Source organism: Lutra lutra, chromosome 4 (assembly GCF_902655055.1).
Source record: "Lutra lutra chromosome 4, mLutLut1.2, whole genome shotgun sequence".
NCBI lineage: Eukaryota > Metazoa > Chordata > Mammalia > Carnivora > Mustelidae > Lutra > Lutra lutra.
Genome location: NC_062281.1, coordinates 85522517 through 85541717, shown reverse-complemented (window position 1 = coordinate 85541717; position 19201 = coordinate 85522517). Strand labels below are relative to the sequence as shown.

Here is a 19201-nt window from a genome sequence, read left to right as displayed (position 1 = left end):
TGAGCAAGGAGCCCGATGTGGGACTCCATCCCAGGACACTGGGATCATGACCTGAGCCGAAGGCAGCCACTTAACCAACTGAGCCACCCAGGCATCCCTTGAAATGGGTTTCTTGTAGACAATATAGAGTTAGCTCTTGTTTTTCTGCCCACTCTGATAGTCTCTTTTGTGTTTTTGAACCATTCACATTTAAAATCAGTACTCATACATAATTGGATTAGTATCTATCATATTTATAATTATTTTCTATTCATTGCTCATTTTTATTGTTTGTTTTTTTAAAGATTTTATTTATTTATTTAACAGATAGAGATCACAAGTAGGCTGAGAGGCAGGCAGAGAGAAAGAGAGAGAGAGAGAGAGAGAGAGGAGGAAGCAGGCTCCCTGCTGAGCAGAGAGCTGATAAGGGACTGGATCCCAGCACCCTGGGATCATGACCCGAGCCGAAGGCAGAGGCTTTAACCCACTGAGCCACCCAGGCGCCCTTGCTCGTTTTTTTATCTACCCTCTTTCTGCCTTTTCTCATTTCAGTTGAGCATTTTATGATTCTATTTTCTCCTCTCTCTCAGTATATTAACACTTTTTTTTAAAACATTCTTTAGTGGTTGCCCTAGATACACTTAAAATGAATCAAGTCCACTTTCAAATAACACTGTCCTGCTTCAAGGGTAGTACAGGTATCTTGTAAGGATATTCTCAGTTCCTCCCTCCCTTGCTGATATTCACTTCACTTCTCCATAAGGTATAGTCACTGAATACATTGTTGTTACTATTATTTAAACAAACTATTATATTTTAGATTAATTTAGAGTAACGGATGTAAAGGATTTTCTTTCACCTTCATGTATTCTTTCTCTAATCCTCTTCCATTAGTTTATATAGGTCCAGTTTCTGACCTATATTATTTTCTTTCACACATCACCATTTCAGTCTTGAGTTTCTGTGAGTCTCTCTCTGAAGCTGTCCTGCAGGCCTCTGGGTGGGTCAGGTGGATGTGTATGTAAACACTGCTATCACAGTACTGCCAGATCTTCTGATAAGAACCAGTTAACTAAGGATTAAAAGAAAACAAAACCCCAGCTGCAAAATAGCAAAGATTGGCCCAGCCTCCCATGCAGGAACACCCTAGTCAATGCGGAGGCTGGAGCACTGACCAGATCACACTGACGGAGAGGCACAGAGGCTCCCTGCCCTGCTCTCCAGCCAGCTGTGGGCTCACCCAGATTCAACTCCCATCAAAGCCATGAAAGGCTAGAGTCCTCACTACTTTGTGAAGTAACAGTAGTAGACACCCCCTTCTCCGCAACTCAGCCTCACCCTACTCTGCCCGTCCCTGTTCCAGAAAGTCCAGTGATGGCTTGTCCAGAGGTAGCTGCAAGCAGGATCTTTCATCATCTGTAAGAAGTCAACTCTGGAAGTTAGATAGCTCTCTTGCAGCAGCTAAATCAGCTGGACAGGTTGGAAAGGAGGTTGGAAAGGAGGGTGTGGTGGAGAGTTAAAAGTCACTGAAGAAAATACCAGAGCACATTGCTGCTATGTGCCCTACTAGAAAGGAGCCACTGCACTTCCCAGGAAGAAGCCTTTGAAGGAACCTTTTTAAAAAGATGTTTTAATAAATATGTGATATACCTTTCCCAAGCCTAATTACAAGAGATTTCTATAAATAAGATAAGGAAAGTAAAAGCTTTTTTTTTTTTTAAAGATTTTATTTATTTATTTGTCAGAGAGAGGGAGAGAGAGCAAGCACAGGCAGACAGAATGGCAGGCAGAGGCAGAGGGAGAAGCAGGCTCCCTGATGAGCAAGGAGCCCGATGTGGGACTCGATCCCACGACGCTGGGATCATGACCTGAGCCGAAGGCAGCTGCTTAACCAACTGAGCCACCCAGGCGTCCCAGTAAAAGCTTTTAATAGCAGATTGAAGCCAAATGATGAGTATGGTGTCAAAACCTTCAAACTTTAATAATTTTTTTTTTTTACTTCTGATGTTCATGTAAATGAATAGTACACTTCCCATTCATCCCTTGGAATGTATTTAGAGTTACCAGAAGGCACTTCCAGTGGTGTGTAGACTGCAAATAAAATAAATTTCTTCAGTGTGTCTTGTTCCCTACTGGAAGGAAATTGCTTAATCCCATCTAAACGTAAATGCAGTTAACACCCAAAGATATCCTAGGATAAAAAAGAAGTTAAGTTGGTAGCAGTCTTCTTTTTACTAGTTCATGTAGCAGACGCTAAGTAGTGCTGGGCACAGACACCCATGGAATAGAAGCGACTCATCTTGCTTGGCCCTACTTAATGCCTCTGCCCATTGTGAACACTCCTTTCCAGCTGTATTATAAGCCATTATTGACTTTACTTTTCATCCCTTTGACTCAATCTTGATTAGATTTGCAAGGATAATGAAATTAGCTGGGACAGCCTTTTCAAAATCAAGATCTATTATTTTCATTTTTAAAAAGTCTTTCAAGTGGGCACTGCATGAATGCATTTTAGTAAATCAAGCCTACTTAGTTGTAACAATTGTTTTATACTCTACAGATAAATTTTCTTCTAATGCTTATTCTAGTGGGGAATGAAATTCTTTGCTCTAGGAGTGAGAGGGATGATTCTTCTATTTTTCTGGAAACTTAGGTCACATCTTAACTCCTTTTCAGTTGTCTTATTTCACCACTTTTCAACAGGAATGGTCTGGGATTTGCCAGCGTATCTAGATGATATCTATAATGCTTCACATTTCAAGAAAGTAGACCATCTCAATTTCCTGTTTAAAATTCCTCACTGGCTTCTCATGCCTTCCAAGTCTAAAATCCCCAGTTTAGACCCTGTGACTTGGGTCTCCCAATCTCACAGCCATGTCACCTGCCTTTCCATCATGCCCCTCTGTCCTCCAGCCTTGCCTCAGGGTACAGGGTCAGCCTGTGCCCTCCACCCCACCTGCAGCCCCACCTCATGTATCTTCTTTTGGGGAACCTTCCCTGACCTTGTAGAGGGCCTCTCTTCTCTACCTCCAGGAGCCTTTTCCATTTCTCAATGTAGCATTTATTTCATGGTATTTTTTAATAGACTATTTTTAGAGAAGTTTTGAGTTTATAGCAAAGTTGAGCAGAAGGTACAGAGTTTCCCCATACCCTACACATGTACTGAGTTTCCCACTATCAATATCCCCCACCAGGGTGGTACATTTGTTATAGTTGATTATATATATATATATATACATATATGTATATATGTGTGTGTGCATGTGTGTGTGTGTGTGTGTGTGTATCTCCTACATTGTCACATCACAATCACCCAAAGTCTAGAGTTTACATTGGAGTTCACTCTTGGTATTTTACATCTATGGGTTTAGACATGTGTGACATGTATCCATTACTATAGTATCATACAGAATGGTTTCACTAACCTAAAAGTCCTCTGCTCTACCTATTCATCCCTACCTCCCCCTTAATACCTGGCAACCACTGATCTTTTAACTATCTGTTTAGTTTTGGAGTTTTTTCTGTCTGTATAGTTTTGTTTTTTCCAGAACATTGTAAAGTTGGAATCATGCAGTATATAGCTTTTTCAAACTGGCTTCTTTCACTAAGCAATGAGCATTAAGCAATGAGCATCATTATGTCTTTTCATAGTTTGATAGCTCATTTCTTTTTAGTGCTGAGTAATATTCCATTGTCTGGAGGTACCACAGCTTATTTATCCATTCACCCACTAAAGGACAGCTTGGTTGTTTCCAGTTGTGGCAATTAAGAATAAAGCTGCTATAAACATCTTTATTCCAGTGTTTGTTTGGACATAAGTTTTCATCTCCTTTGGGTAAATACACCAAATACAATTGCTGGATCATATGGTATGAATATGTTTAGTTTTATAAGAAACTGACAAAATAGCTACACCATTTTGCATTACCACCAACTAGGAATGAGTGTTCCTATTGCTCCACATTCTTACCATAATTTGGTGTTGTCAGTGTTCTGGATTTTTGCCATTCTAATAGGTATGGAGTGTTTGGGTGTTTTTTGTTTTGTTTGTTTTTGTTTTTTTACTTATTGAGGTATAGTTGACTTACAGTGTTACATGAGTTTCAATTATTTTTATTTTTAATTTTCTGAGGAACCTCAATACTCTTTTCCAGAGTGGATGCCCCAGTTTGCCTGCCCACCAGCAGTGCACTAGGGTTCCTTTTTTCCACATCCTTACTAACACTTGTTATTTCTTGTCCTTTTTATTTTAGCCATCCTAACAGGTGAGGTGATATCTCACTGTGATTGTGATTTGTATTTCCTTGATGATGAGTATTGTTGAGCATCTTTTCCTATGTCTTTTGGCTATCCAAATGCCTTCTTTGGAAAAATGTCTATTCAGTTCCTCTGCCCATTTTTAATTGCAATTTTGTGTGTGTGTGTGTGTTCTCCATGTTTTAAATGCATTTCCCTTATCACATGATGTTTGACATCTTTCATATGCTTATTTGCCATCTGTAAATATCTGTGAAGGTCTTAGGCCCATCTTTTAATTGGGTTGTTTGTGTTGTTGAGTTTTAAGAGTTCGTTGTATATTTTGGATACCAGTCCATTATCAGACGTGTTTTCTGTGAATATTTTCTCCCATATTCATGATGTTTTTCTCATTATTTGGTCATCTCAACCAGACAATGGCGTTCACAAGAGTAGGGACTGTAGTATTCGTTGTTACATATTTTGTGCTAAATATATATCTCACACTAAGTAGCATTATATGCATATTTGCTTGTTGAATAAATAAATCACAAATATTGGATTAAAAAAGAAGGAAACCAGAGAAATCACATACGAGGAGATATGAACAAAACAATAAGAATATTTCTCTTTCATTATGCTGAGTGAAATAAGCAGAGAGAGTCAATTATCATATGGTTTCACTTATTTGTGGAGCATAAGAAATAGCATGGAGGACAAGGGGAGATGGAGAGGAGAAGGGAGTTGAGGGAAATTGGAAGGGGAGGTGAACCATGAGAGACTATGGACTCTGAAAAACGATCTGAGAATTTTGAAGGGGTGGGAGGTGGGAGGTTGGGGGCACCAGGTGGTGGGTATTGTAGAGGGCACGGATTGCATGGAGCACTGGGTGTGGTGCAAAAATAATGAATACTGTTATGCTGAAAAAATAAAAATAAAAAAAAAGAATATTTCTCTTTCCTTATCAAAGAAGTAGAAACTATGATAAGGAATTCCATTATACCTATTAAGGAGGCAAATAGCAAGGTGATGCTAGCATGCAGCTCAGAGAAGCTAGCACTCTAAATGAATGGTGAAAATGTGAATCAGGAAATCCTTGTGGGAAACACCTCCTAAAAAGGGTGTTTCTATCTCCAATATTCATATTCTTGACAGAGTGATTCTGCTGCCAGAAATCTATCCTAAGGAAGGGATCTTGGTACAGGAAAGGCCTTCTGTGGAAAGTTGTCCAATGCCTCAGACCTGTATGTACAATATGGAGGGAACCATGACACATCACCTAAATGGAATATTGATAAGACAGTCCTTATGACAGCTCTACAGCAACCTAAAAGTATAATAAGACAGTGCCCTGACGGTTTGCTTATAATGATTTCAGTATGTATGCATCTGGAAAAAAAGACTAAAAAAGATGAGGCAGAGTAGAAATACTTGTTTGGGTAGTAATGTGGGCAAGTTTTAAAACTTACTTTTTACTGTTGTAGTTTTGTTTGTGCAGTACATGGAAATTATAAAAAGCTTGGGACCATTTATATAAACACATAAGTGAGAAAAAAGGGTCTAAGGAATCTCATGTTACCATCTGTGTCTTGAGGGGCAAAGAGAATTTGGGAGGGAAGACACAGCCTCTGGAACTCCAGCTTTTGCTTTCTCTTGGGCCTAGGCACTGTAATTGGGGTGGATGAGAGCACTGCTTTCTCCTGGCCCACTTGTGACATGTGTGGCAACGAGAGATTGGAACTGAGCCCAGGAGACAGGTAAGGGTGCGGGTGCTGGCCTGAAAGACCCCAGGGCAGCTGCAGCCAGTCCTAGGGGCTCCACTGCCACCCTGCCTCAGGCCACCTTCCCCTACTAAGGGCAAGGCGTGAGCTCCCACTGGGAAATCAAGTTCCTGCACTGCAACTCTGAGGCCATAGCATTAGGTGTGTTTACTTCTTTATAACAGAGGTTTTTGCTGGTCCTTTCAGTTCCTCCTATCTTAAAGGAAAGTAGAGCCAGGTTTTGTACTCAGCTCTTTTATTATCAGTTAGGAGAAAAAAGAAAAACTCAGGGCAAACCTGAATAAATGAGACAAACTTGGTAACTATACAGCTTCTCTTTTGCAGGGGTACAGACTTTTCTAGTGACCAGTGAACAGCTACATAAACAGATATTCCTTCCCCAACCAGAGTTACTGCATAGCCTCCCAAGGTGACTTTGTTACCTGTCAGACAGGGGCATGCTCGTTACTTTCCTCCTTAATAACTAAGGGGCAAGTGTTTTCTTGATGCCTCATGGGTTGGTGGTCTTATGTATAAACAAGTCATCACTGGATTGTTTTAGAGACAAGGAGAGTGTGTACTACAGGTTTACTTGGTAGTAAGAAGAAGCATAACTACTGGTGATTAGAAGTAGGTTTTCCTGTTCAGGCAGATGCGAAGCCCTGACTTCCCCTTGCTGAGCAGAGGGCCTCCACTTCACTTCATGGGATGTTTGCTGTCATCCTCTATGCCCAGCTTGAATGAGGCTTCCTGCCTGAGTGTCCCTTCCGTCCCCTGGGTCCTCAATTGCCCATGCAGCCATCAGCCAGAAGCTGATGCTGATCCCTCAGAACAGGCTGAGCGTCTTCTGGCCTATTTCAGGAACTTGGTTTCTTAGAGTAAATCCCCCTTTTCTATATCAGCAAACACTCATGTTTAGAAAAAAAATGTCTGTCTACTGCTAGATTCTTCAGATTTGTGCCTTTTCAAGTCTTACCTTCCCTGTGTGTTTCCAAACAACAGAGACACCTTTTCCTGTGGGGACTGCTCCCGTGTGGTCACCTCTCCTCTTCTCAGAAAGCACCTGCAGGTGTTCCTGGACTGTCCCTCTCGACCCCACTGCACAGTGAAGGTCAAGGTAGGAGCGGTGTAAGACGTTGTGTGCTTCCTACTCCACCTCATGGAGCCACTCTGCTGCTAGCCAAGAGGGCAGCATCTATTGTTCCTTCCCTGGGGAGGGGATGGGAAGGACAGCCCCTCAGGAAAGCAGTCTTTCCACATCCATAACTTACAGTCAGGTTTAACATAAGTCTCTGAGGTGGAAGCTGCTAAAGAGATGGAGGTTGAACATTAACACCTGATTGAACATGATTAGATTGAACATGAGCACCTGCCTCAGTCCTGGAGTTTAATCAGCCCACCGCACTGTTATTGCAGCTGTCCCAGACCAGTATTTCTTCACTCCTGAGGTTTGCCGCCTGCGAGGATGGGGTAAGTCCAGGGACATGCAGCCCAGGTGTGCAACCCTGTGTTCTTAAGCCCTGAGTCAGTGGATCTCCTCTCCAGGTGAAGATCCCTGTCCTATGTACTTCCACTTACAACAAAGTGTCACAGTATCATTGTGTGCATGCTAGGTGTTCAGACTGTACCAAGATACGGGTAAGTCTTACTGCTTTCATTCCCTGACAAATACTTGTGTCGGTTCATGAGATCTTTTCTTTTTGGAATTGAATGATTTCCTGACCAAACTTGCAGTAGATACATGAATATGACCCCACTGGCTTTGATGATAGACCGGCAACATTTCAAGTCCTACTGCCATGATTCATTTTAATAGAACAGAAATATCTGAGACACACGTTTTATGTTTTTTAATTGCTGGGTATTCCAGAATGAGTAACTGGAAACTTGACCATTATTTCTCAGAACTGTTTTGCCTTCCCTGAGAGTTACTATGGTGTGAGGCTGAATAAAGTGGTATGCTCCTCCAAGAAAACCACCACCTAAATATATATAATTTATGGTCTAGAGAAAGTTTCTTCCTTGTGAAATTTGGCCCTCATGAACAAGAGGGGTCTGTCCTTGAGATGCCACCTCTGTCTTGTCCAAGCCATTTAAAAGCACCACAAGTGGCTTCAGGAATCTCTGAACCCCAGAGAAGTGCACTGGACACTGACCACTGGAGTGATGCCAGGGCACAGCCCTCAGGTCACAAAAGTTATCCAGGGCCAGTGTTAGGGTCCACATGCAAGTAGCAAACTTGGGCGAGCTGAAAGGTTGTGGTGAAAAGCTAGGTGATCATCTATAGAACTTTCTGATGGGGTCCCATGGTCAAATTCCAGCTCTGATTGCAGTCTGAACACAGGCTGAATTTATCCATCCTCTGGAGCTCTGAGGGTCTTCTCTCTCCAGTGGCAGCAAGCCACGGCCCCTTAGGAGGTGCTGGCAGCTTGAGGAGGCAGAACAGCCATTTGTACTCCTTCCTCAAAACCACGGCTCTCAGAGTTTGGACTAAATTGGAACATGGATAAATCCATGAATAAGATCATTGAGGATCACTGGTCTGACAATGGTTTCCAACCCTGATTTCAGGTGAAACTGCCTGTGGAGCTCTAAAAAGCATTTCTGGCTCCCACCCTGGGATAAAGCCCACCAGCCTGGGCGTTCCCTAAAGCAACTCTGTGACACTTCCAGCCCAGCACCAAACCTTTATCTAAAGGGCTGTTTCACAGGTAGGGATTGATGCATAGACTAAGTCTTAGGAGGGTTTAGGAACTACTTATTCCCTGAATGTTTAAAGTAAAATATAAGTAAATAACTATAATGGACTAAGAACTATGCTTACCACTTTTCTCACACGTTGTCTTATTTAATCTCTGCAACATCTCAATGGTGCAGAATCCACATTTTACCACTGAAGAAACAAGAGTGCAGGGTTCACAGTTATGGTCTCTGTTGGGTACATTGTTATCCCCACAAATGACCACCTAATAGAATGGGGGGAGGGTGACTGGGATCCTTGTGTGTTTCTGTTGTTCCTGAAGTTTATATGTTTAATGTGTGACAAGACAGTAGTACCTGTTGGCTAATCCCTTGTCACCTCATCTCTCGGTCTTTGAGGTGGGGGAGGATGAGGAAAGAAGGGCGTGATGCTGGGTAAGGCTGATGAATTAGAGGGAGCTTTAAACAGGTCCTAAAGATGGTAGATCTAAGTTATGAGGGAAGATATTTCCATGGAAAAGATTGGAGGAAAGTGTGGGAAAGACTCCTGCTTAAGGAGAACACAGCAAATGAATCAAAACCCACAACTTAAACAAAGAAGAACCAACAGCACTTGGGATGGCACATAGCTCCCTTTAGTCCCACACAACCACAGAGGTGCAGTGCCTGCCCTGCAGTTCCTCAGGTGGCCTTGGCTGGGCCCTACCAGGTTCAGGCCTGATCTCCCACTGGTTTCTCACAGGTTTCCTGGTGCTTCTTCTAGGAAGCCTCCAGCCATGGACTGCCCTTGATTACCCTACCTCCCTATAAGGGACCCAGAGACCAGGAGGAGGCCCTGGCAGAAAATCCTGCCTCTTCATTTGATTTCCTTCTGACTGAAGCTGACTTGTACATTTTACATATTACACTTCTTTACTCCAGTATGCCTGTAGGCAAAGCCCTACTTCTAAAGAGCTCAAGAAGTCATGTGTACAACCATACTTTGTGTGTGTGTGTGTGTGTGTGTGTGTGTGTGTGTAGGTGGGTTTGCCCATGGGTGTACTTGTGTGTATACACCTGTCTGTGCTCATGTGTACATGTGTTGCCTGATTATGTGCCTGTGTGTGCACGTGTGCACTGGGTGAGGGGCACAGGTGAGGGGCACAAGGTGGCAACAGCCTCGGGTGTTACCTTTCTGGGTGCCCTGTTATCAGAGCTGACAGCATGCAAAGTAGGGTAAATTGCAAACCTGGAGGGACAGAAGTTCATCTCCCCTCCTCCAGTTTTACTCACAGTGGATGATCAGGACTTTATATCTGACCTGCAAGAAGCTGATGAGATGGGTACAAGAAGGACCTCTGTGTTGACAAGAGCATGAGTTCTCCAGTCTGGATTCTGTCAGTTTTCTGAGTGAGAATGCATATTGGCCAAAATCCAAAGAATCAGATTAGGCTTTCCATGAGAACTCTACTCCCTAGAACAGATGGGCTGTTTCTGGTTAGGACACATGATTGTTCAGTTTTATGCCTTAACTATAATGGGTTCAAGTTACAGATGTGAAAACAATGGAGTTCGCCGCCATTGTACATGTCAGTTCTCAAGCTCACATTATAGTGATAGGAAATTTGGAGTTTGTTTCCTTACTTTCAGAAAAAGAAAAGTTAAAATAAAATATAGGGTGCCTTTTATAAAAATAGAGATACATTTTACACATTCATTATATTCATATGAACAGTGTGTTTGCATTTGCTGGTGTGATTTTTTTTTTTAACCTCTCCATATTAATTCCCCCCAAATATATTGATGTCTACTTATAAATGATATAGTTAATATTGGCTATGATATAGTTATTATAAACTTTAGCTGTGAAACCTGACATTGTAAAAAGAAATGATCTGTTGCTGACTTTTTTTCAAGTTAGAATCTGTACTTTTACCCTAAATGAGTGTAGAAGTGCCTGGGCCTTCTACTTCCCCATACACAAATGTGCAAGGCTAGCTAAAGTGGGAAGAGACAGTAAATGAGTATCCAGCTGGCCTACCTCAGTCCTCCCAAACCTGGACAGCCCCTTACTATGCACAGCCTTGTGTGCACCTTCTGCACCAGCACCCCTGTGGCTAGTTTTCTGCCATCTTTTCAGGGTCAGGCCCCTCATGGGTTCACAGCAAGCCCTTGATGAATGATCAAGGCAGTGGCCCATGAACCTGACATCAGTGTCACAGATAAGCTAAGCGGAGGAAGGCCTCAGCCATGGTTGTCCAGGCAGAGACTTTAGTTCTGTCTCTTCACCTGTCCTGATTACAACTCTTATTCCCCTTTCCCTCCAATTAAACCACTCTGTTGACCTTACTCTAATTTTCACTAAAGAAGCCTAAACTCTACAAGTGAATACACTAAGTGTTTCACACTATGCCTGACTTAAAATACAGGAAAGCAAAATGATCACAGTGGTTTGGCATTAGAGCAGTGCCCACATCCCAGATTGATCCTGCTATGTATTGCTTCAGAACAAACTATCTCAAAGCTTAGTAACCTCCACACTTACTCAGCACACAGACCTGCAATTTGGATAAGGCTCTGCCAGGACAACTCCTCTCTGCCCAACAGGACATCAGCTGGTACTCCAAAGGCTGGGTTAGAGTCACAGAACACTCTCGGTCCCTGGCCAGCTGTCATACTCCTATTGCCTGGGACCTTCCTGGGCTCTGGCCAGATACCACATAGTCTGGATTCCCTCAGGACATGTGTCTGGATTCTGAGAGAGGCAGGCAGAGGCTGGGCACCTTCCTGACCAAGCTGAGGATGTCACTCAATGTCCCTTCCACCACACTCATCATAAGCAGTAGTCACTGAGCCCAGCCCAGGATCCAGAGTGACAGCAGTGAAGTGCCCACCTTTGATGGGAAGGCACCAAGGACACAGAGATGTGCCAACTTTGGCCATGTTGTTGGAGCCTCCAGCCTCAATCTCCCTTGCCAAGACACATTAAGGATGGAATGGGTGAGCTAAAACATACTGAACTGAGATACTGTAGAGATGTGTAAGTGTCTTGCACATAGGGGTTCCTGGGTGGCTTAGTCGTTAAGCGGCTGCTTTAGGCTCAGGTCATGCCCAGGGTCCTGGGATCAAGCCCTGCATTGAGAGCCTGTTTTTCCCTCTCCCCCTCCCCCTGCTTGTGGTTTCTCTCTTGCTGTCTGACAAATAAATAAAAATAAAATCTTTTTTTAAAAAGTGTCTTGTACAGAGGAGTGAGGTAACCCAGATAGTATTCTGCAAGTGGTAGCAAAGGATTCTCTGAAAAAAATGCATTACTCTCTAGGGCTTCTTCTGTCTCTGGTAAAGCCACAGATCTGATTTATCCCAACGCTTTTGAGCAGCTCCTTATTTTCAGCCCCTTGCCCCACCCCAGGAAGAAAATGTTCTGAGGTTTGAGACCAACAAAGCCTTGCCATACCTTCTTAGCCTAGTCATCTTGTGCCCCTGATGTCCAGTGCCCTGAGTTCTCATCTAGAGATGAAACCTGCCTAAGATTAACCAATCACCATAAAGATACTCATCAAACAATGTGAAGAAAAAGCTTTTTACAACACATTTTTGGCTCAGTGTTACTGTAGAAGAAATGGGATGGGATTCTATTGAGAGAGGTTTGGGGCAAAGTACCAGGAAATCCTTTGACCAAAGTGTTGCTAGATTGGGGAAGTGTCCCACAGGAAGTGGGAGACAGCTGCAACCATGATGCATGCCCAGCCCCCAGCCTTCCAGCTAGAGAACAGGGCATATCCCTTTGTACGTCTGTCCCCAGTTCCTCTCATAGGACAGCTAGCTGGGATATGCTTGTCTTTGCATCCACCAACAGCAGAAAAAAGGAGTTCCTTCATTTGCCGTAGTAAGTAGAGTTTTTATCAAGCCCTTAATTTTTTTCTTCCTTACCCGTGTTCTTGGTTTTTTCTTCCTTACCCATGTAGTAAAGTGGAAGGTCACAGACTGAGCAAAGGACCTTCTGCTCTGCCCTGTGTGTTCCGTGTTGTTGGGAACAGAACGTTCAGGGCTGGCTCTATTTGCTTTAACCAGTGTGCCTTCTATCACTGCAGAGTTATGAAGTGAAGAGTGTCCTCGGAAAGGAGGTGGGGTTGTTGAATTGTTTTGTCGAGTCCATAACCACCCACCCAGCTAGCTGCGTTGGATTGGAGGAAATTGAGCTCCTGAGTGCAGGAAGAGCCTCTTCAGAACACTGCCGGTTGCCGTAGGATCTGTGAACTTTGCAATGCTGTTGCCGCTTGGGGTAGTTACTTGTTAACTATGGGTAGAGCGACTGTATTGTATGATCTTGAAATGGAACTTAGATTTTTCTGGGGCAAATGTTAGTGTGATTATTTTGTAAACTAAACATCAAAATATTTTTTTCTAGTTAAAATATTTTTACCTTTTTGCAAATTTGGGAACATGTTATTAAAACTTAAATAAGCCTGAGATCTTCATTTTGTATTTCATCTTAGGCAATTAATAGTAAAAAGGTAAGAAAAAATTTGTGTTCACTTGTAATTCTTAAGTGTTTAAATTTTACCATGATTCAACACGTTTTTCTTGTAGTTATTTAAGGTGTCCCAAAGAACACCCTGCAGAGCTGAAGTATTTGTCCTAAATTGTAATACAAATGTTTTACTACACAGTACATGTCCAACTTAAACATTTTGCCGTTTAATAATTTTGGAAAAGTTTAATAATTTTGGGAAATAATTTTGGGGAACTGTGCCAGAGGTAAAACTGTTACCCATAAAGTAAGTTACCTGGTGTGATTAAGGCTGTACTGCACAAAGCTATAGATAGCTCACGCTAGACAGACCTATTTAATCTTGCTGGGTACTGTGTACAGAGAGCCGAGATTACAGATTGAAAAGGAGTGATTGGTTATGTTTGCTTTGTTGGTAGAGATTTAAATATAAAATGATGAACAGATTATCTTTAGACAGTATTTTGTTTCCTCCCTTACAATATGATGATGACAGGCCACAGTTAATTACATAATATAGACCTAACCTAGAGCAAGAAAGGGTGCCTAGTACCCACTTTAATTGGGAGAAAGGCAAACGGCTTTATGTGTCCTGATTAAACTTTGAAACATTACAATGGCAAGATTTCTGACTGTCCCTTGCATCCCCTACAGGACTGTTGTATTTATATACACTTTGGGGATGTATTTGAAGCAGTACATAAGGCTGAGGAAAAGTGAAAGCAAAGTCCCATGAAAGCCAAACATGAGTCAGACATGACTATCGGATAACCGGAGCCCTTCCACTACTCCCTCACCCCTTGAGCAGCCAACTGAAATTAGGGAGCACTTTAGCTCTTCATAGAGCCCCTAAATCAGCTGCAGGGTCAGTCGACAAGCCAGCCCCCTCCCCAAATCCGGCTACTTCTTTGGGAGCACCTTCCACAAAAAGCTGCTAGCATTAACAGAATCAGGCAAATATTAACATTTGGAGGTAGACTGTGGCTCGTTTCAAAAGCAAAACAGACCCTCCTCTTCTAAGGAACTTGGTTCCCCTCATGGACTCAATCCTGGGTCCCGCGGCCTCCCGGTGCCTTGCTGCATGCCTGGCACTGGAATGTGCCTTTCCCCAGCGAGGTCCTGGGGCTACCAGCATTCAGGAGTCACTGTAAATACAGGAATCAGGGGTGGTTTTAAATGCTTCTTTATTCTTACAAATACTGTAAAAATTAATATAAAAAAGTGAGCATGCTCAGTCTTTTCCTTTTATCTACAATAACAAATGGTTTGAGAAGTCTTTTTTCTTACAAATGTACTTTAGCTGCTTCAGTAAGAGTAGATGTAGAAAAGCTACCGTTATAAAAATAATTTAAGGGCAATAAACACGTATAGTTTCTCTCGAAGTTCGGTGGTGGTTAAGTCCAGGCTGTAGGTTCCTTCGCTCGTGCGTCCCAAAGGAAGTGCAGCCGGGGCGCGCTCCGCTCCCTGGCTGGTCCGGTCTGAGGTATCGGTCGGTGGTGAGTCTCTCCCGCCCCCGGGGCGCGCGTTACCGGCAGTCAGCGGCCCCGGCGGCCGGCAGGAAGGGGGGGCTGGGCAGCTGCTTGAAAAACTGCCGAAGGCCGGCCAGGTCCCGCGTGAGCTGCTCCACGCGCTGGTGCAGCTTCTCGTTTTCGGCCGACAGCTCCACCAGCTTCTGCTGCATCTCCTGGTTGCGCCGCTTGGCCTTGTCGCGGCTCTTGCGCACCGCGATGTTGTTGCGCTCCCGCCGCTGCCGGTACTCCGGACTACCGCGGTCTGGGCCCCTCTTCCCCGCACTCTTCTCCCGGGCCGGGCCAGGAGCAGGGCTCGGCCCGGGGCTGCAGCGCGGTGGCTCGGGCGACGTGGGTGGTGTGGGTTGTGCGGCGGCCGCCAGGCTCACCACGGTCTGCGCGCAAGCGGCCACCTGCGCCGGCAGCAGCGAGCCGGGCGCGTCGCCGTCTCCCCAGTCGGGTTCGCGCTTGAGCGGACGCGGGGCGGCTGTGCTCGGACCGTGGGTACGCGCGAGGCCGCCGGGCAGCAGCTCCAAGGCGCCCACAGCGGCGCCTGCCGCGCCCGTCTTGTGGTTGCTGTTGAAGAGGTCGGCGAAGAGCTCGTCGTGGCACAGCTCCAGAGTGGGCACGGCAGCCATGGAGTCAATGTAGGCACTGAAGTCGATAGCACTCTCGTCGTCGTACATGGCAGGGGCAACGGCGCCTGGCTCGGACAGAGTCCCCGATTCGCTACCGCGGCCCGGCTTGCCCGCCCGGCCCTGCTCGTAAAAGGGTGCGGGCTCCGCGGGCCACGGCGCGCCGCGTGCCGGGCCGTCCAGGCTAAAGAGCGCGGCGCTCATGGCGGCGTCGAGCCGGGTTCCTACTCTGAGCGCGACTGTCACCTCTCTGGGCAAGGCCCCGCCGCCTTTTCTAGCCGAGCTGACGCGCATGCCCCGCCCCGACTCCAGAACCGCGGGGGCGCCCCGGCCCGCGGGGAGGGGGACTGCGGGCGGCCGCGTCCGGGGAGCCCCCGCCCCGCCAGGCCCCGGAGCCACCCCCGAAACCCCCGCTCCCGACCCACTGCAGTTCTCCCCGCTACTCCTTCGCTCCTCACCCCAGGCCCGCGCTAGAGGGGAAGGGGCGCTGCTTCTTCCCCTCCCCCATCTCCGGCCCAGCCCTTGCGCCTCTGCTGGGAATGACCCTCCCTCTGCCCGCACTCCGGCTTTTTCTCTTCTTCCTGTTTGTTGGGTTTGGAACCTTTTCGCTCTCGCAGCCGGCAGTGAAATCAAAACCGGGATTTGGCCGCGGCTTGTCCCGGGCCCGTTCCCATCCTCAGGGGGAGCTCAAACTGGGGGAGAGCGTCTCTGGTGCGAAAGATAGAGCCTGGGGACGTTCTCCATCCACGGCTCCGGTCCCGGAGACCCTGGTCCACATCTGGGGCGGCTTGGAGGGCGCAATGGGCGGGGCCTGCTTCACACTTTTCCGAGAATTGGGGCCCAATTTGGCCCTTCTCAGGGGTCAAAGGCACTGGAGGTCAAGGCTAGGCGTCGCGGCTGGAACTTCCAGGCCGGGACTGAGGAACGCAGCAAATGGGAGAGGAGTCAGAACGCTTGTCTGAGCCTCCGGTCGCCGTAAATATAGCAGCCTCCAGCGCGCTTAGATCCAGCCAGGCCCGAGGGCCGGCTGGAACCACGCAAAGCAGCGCAGACCCAAGGCCCCGAGGCCCCGCGGTCCCTGCGCGCTGACGTCCCTTCTAGACCTTCTAAAGCAGTGCCATCTCGTGGCGGTGTTTTCTGCTCCAGTTTGTTTTTGTTTTTGTTTTTTACTTCCGGGCTCTTTCTTGCCTCAGTATTCCAGAGACCTTTTGAATCTAAAGCAGCTGGGTCTTCAGGAGAAAATTTGTACTTGCAGCTCTGATAGATTATTAAATTGCTAGCTTTTCATACCGTAAAACGCATGAAAACACGGTATGGATTGATTTTGTTAGTTAAGTTTCCTGAAATTTGTGCATTTCTGGTCAACTCCATTTATTAAATCACTCTCCCTATTCAAACATGGCTTCTGTCTCACATTTATGCTTGCCTTCGGCTTCTCACTTATCAGACATTGTGTCCAAGAACCTATGCTAAATTGCGCCAGTTTCTGCAGTCAAATTCCAGAGGTAATTTCTAATGATGTACTATGGATATTTAATAGGTTTCCTACAACAGCAAACTTGTTGCTTTATAATTACTTGGAGAGGACACACGGTGTTGATGTTACACTATTGATTAATTTCCTATGAAGGGTAAAACCGAGTGACACATGTAGTGTGGGCTCATGCATACCCAGACAAATTTCTCTGTTCTTATTTATTTAAGAACCCATAGAAACACTATTGAAGCCCTCTGCAATTAATTAGAGGATGTAAAATAAATATACAGAGGAACCATATTCTCATAAAAATAATTCGGTGTGATTAGTAGATTCAGATACCAGATTAAGATTGAGCTTGAGATGTTAGGCCAACTTTTTAAAATGTATTATGCAGGGCGCCTGGGTGGCTCAGTTGGTTAAGCGACTGCCTTTGGCTCAGGTCATGATCCTGGAGTCCCGGAATCGAGTCCCGCATCAGGCTCCCAGCTCCACCGGGAGTCTGCTTCTCCCTCTGACCTTCTCCTCGCTCATGCTCTCTCTCACTGTCTCTCTCTCTCAAATAAATAAATAAAATGTTTAAAAATAAAATAAAATAAAATGTATTATGCACTAATTAGGGGCACCTGGGTGGCTCAGTGGGTTAAAGCCTCTTCCTTGGGCTCAGGTCATGATCTCAGGGTCCTAGGATTGAGCCCCACATTGAGCTCTCTGCTCAGTGGGGAGCCTGCTTCCCTCTCTCTCTCTGCCTGCCTCTCTGCCTATTTGTGATCTCTGCCTGTCAAATAAATAAATAAAATCTTTAAAGAAAAAAATGTATTACTCACTAATTAAATAATCACTTTTAGATTTCTTTAATATTTTCTTCCTTTTTCCAGAGGGAGTTACAGGGAGAGATCATAGACCAGCAACGTATGGATTTGTTGTGACATTTTAGGGCAAATTACTTTTTAAAAAATAATAGAACTTTTGGGTTTTTTTGATGGTAGTTGTTCATAGTCCTTTCTTGAAATCTCCACTTTCTGCCCTTTTCTAGTCTACTATAAATTTATTCAAGATAAATACTGAGTTGTTCTTCATCATTTCTCATTGTTAGGGATCTGTTTCAAAAAATTACTTGACCCTCCTGAGTCTTTGGTATTCTTAGCAGAGCTGCTGAAAGGAAGGCGTCAGAGCTGCTGAAAGGAAGGCGTCAAGTAAGAAAGCATTTCTGTAAAAGGTTGGAACCTTGGATTCCCCATGTTTATAAGGACACTCCTGTGCTGAGCACAGGTGAGATGGACTTTCTAAACACATCAGTCTTTTAGAAATCCAGGAGGCTGAAAATGCTTAAAATTTTCAGAGGCACCTGAATGGCTCATAAGCTTCTGCCTTCCACTCAGGTCATGATCTTGGGGTCCTGGGATCAAGCCCCACATTGAGCTCTCTGCCCAGCAGGGAGCCTGCTTCCCTCTCTGTCTCTGCCTGCCTCTCTGCCTACTTGTGATCTCTATCAAATAAATAAATAAAATCTAAAAAAAAATCAGTATGTTCTAGTATTTTTGAGCATTATCAGGGTTAGAAAGTTACTTGGGTTTCCTCCTCTGCATTCATAACACAGTGACCATAACTGAGTTCTAATGAGGGATCGTTTTTCGACCCTTCATATGGCACAAGATGTGAAACAAAAACAGGTCTCCCCCCAATTAAAATCTGAAACAGTGCAAATGTGTTGTGAACAGTGGTATCTAAAGTGTAAAAATGAAGTTTCGAGAGGAAAGAGACTTTGCTGACTTTAGCTCCCTCTTCAGTTTATTACTCTCAACTATCACATTACATACTTCGTTAACCTACCTTAGGGCTTATTTTAACTTCATGGTATATTTTTATGTGGTTTTTTGGTGTGTTTTGTGTTAGACAATAGTGAAGATACAAATATAGACTTTCTTGGATAAATCTCATTCCAAATGTATTAATTTTGAAAAGGCAAGACAAGGGCCAATATAGTAAAAACTCAAGGTCCCTATGTGTTGGGGTCACTTGTTGCTATTAAATCCTTTGTATTTTAATAAAAACCTACTGCGACAGGTAAACATTTCTGTGTTCACTTCAGCCTCTGTCATTTGTGAGACTGAGCCCCCGGACTAAGCAGTAGCCAGAGCTGTGAACAGGTATTTGATTATATGGGTCAGTTGTCCAATCTGCCATAAATTTGCTCACATTCCCTATAATAAAAACACAAAGGAGAAGTGGTTTGCCTTCCCAACATGTCAAGTGGACTTATCCCCCAGTCAGCTTGTACTGTCTCACTTGCCACAGCCCAGCTCCTCAGCTACCCCTTGGTAGCACTTCTGTCACACTTGCTCACCCACAGAGCCACAGACCTCACAATCTGTCCTCCACATGCAAACCATTTTCACATGGCCTCCAAGAGATCT

The 19201-nt window shown here is 44.8% G+C and overlaps 2 protein-coding genes across 6 annotated transcripts in view; one reads left to right on the top strand and one right to left on the bottom strand.

Moving 5' to 3' along the window:
- The window catches only part of SPIDR (scaffold protein involved in DNA repair), a 676929-nt gene extending 663809 nt beyond the window's left edge, over positions 1-13120 (top strand). For all 5 annotated transcript variants that reach the window (XM_047723664.1, XM_047723668.1, XM_047723665.1 and 2 more), the window contains 4 exons: positions 5879-5972; positions 6978-7092; positions 7392-7445; positions 12746-13120. In XM_047723664.1, coding sequence (XP_047579620.1) covers positions 5879-5972; positions 6978-7092; positions 7392-7445; positions 12746-12901 — 419 coding nt within the window. In that variant the 3' untranslated portion in view covers positions 12902-13120. The remainder of the gene's footprint in view (positions 1-5878; positions 5973-6977; positions 7093-7391; positions 7446-12745) is intronic.
- A 1213-nt stretch (positions 13121-14333) lies between these two features.
- CEBPD (CCAAT enhancer binding protein delta) lies at positions 14334-15670 on the bottom strand. The gene has a single exon (XM_047723669.1). The coding sequence runs from the start codon at positions 15599-15601 to the stop codon at positions 14690-14692; it is 912 nt and encodes a 303-aa protein (XP_047579625.1). The 5' UTR covers positions 15602-15670; the 3' UTR covers positions 14334-14689.
- Positions 15671-19201: the final 3531 nt, after the last annotated feature.

Coding starts and splice junctions, on each gene's coding strand:
- CEBPD (XM_047723669.1), bottom strand. CDS start 15,601: ATGCGCGTCAGCTCGGCTAGAAAAGGCGGCGGGGCCTTGCCCAGAGAG.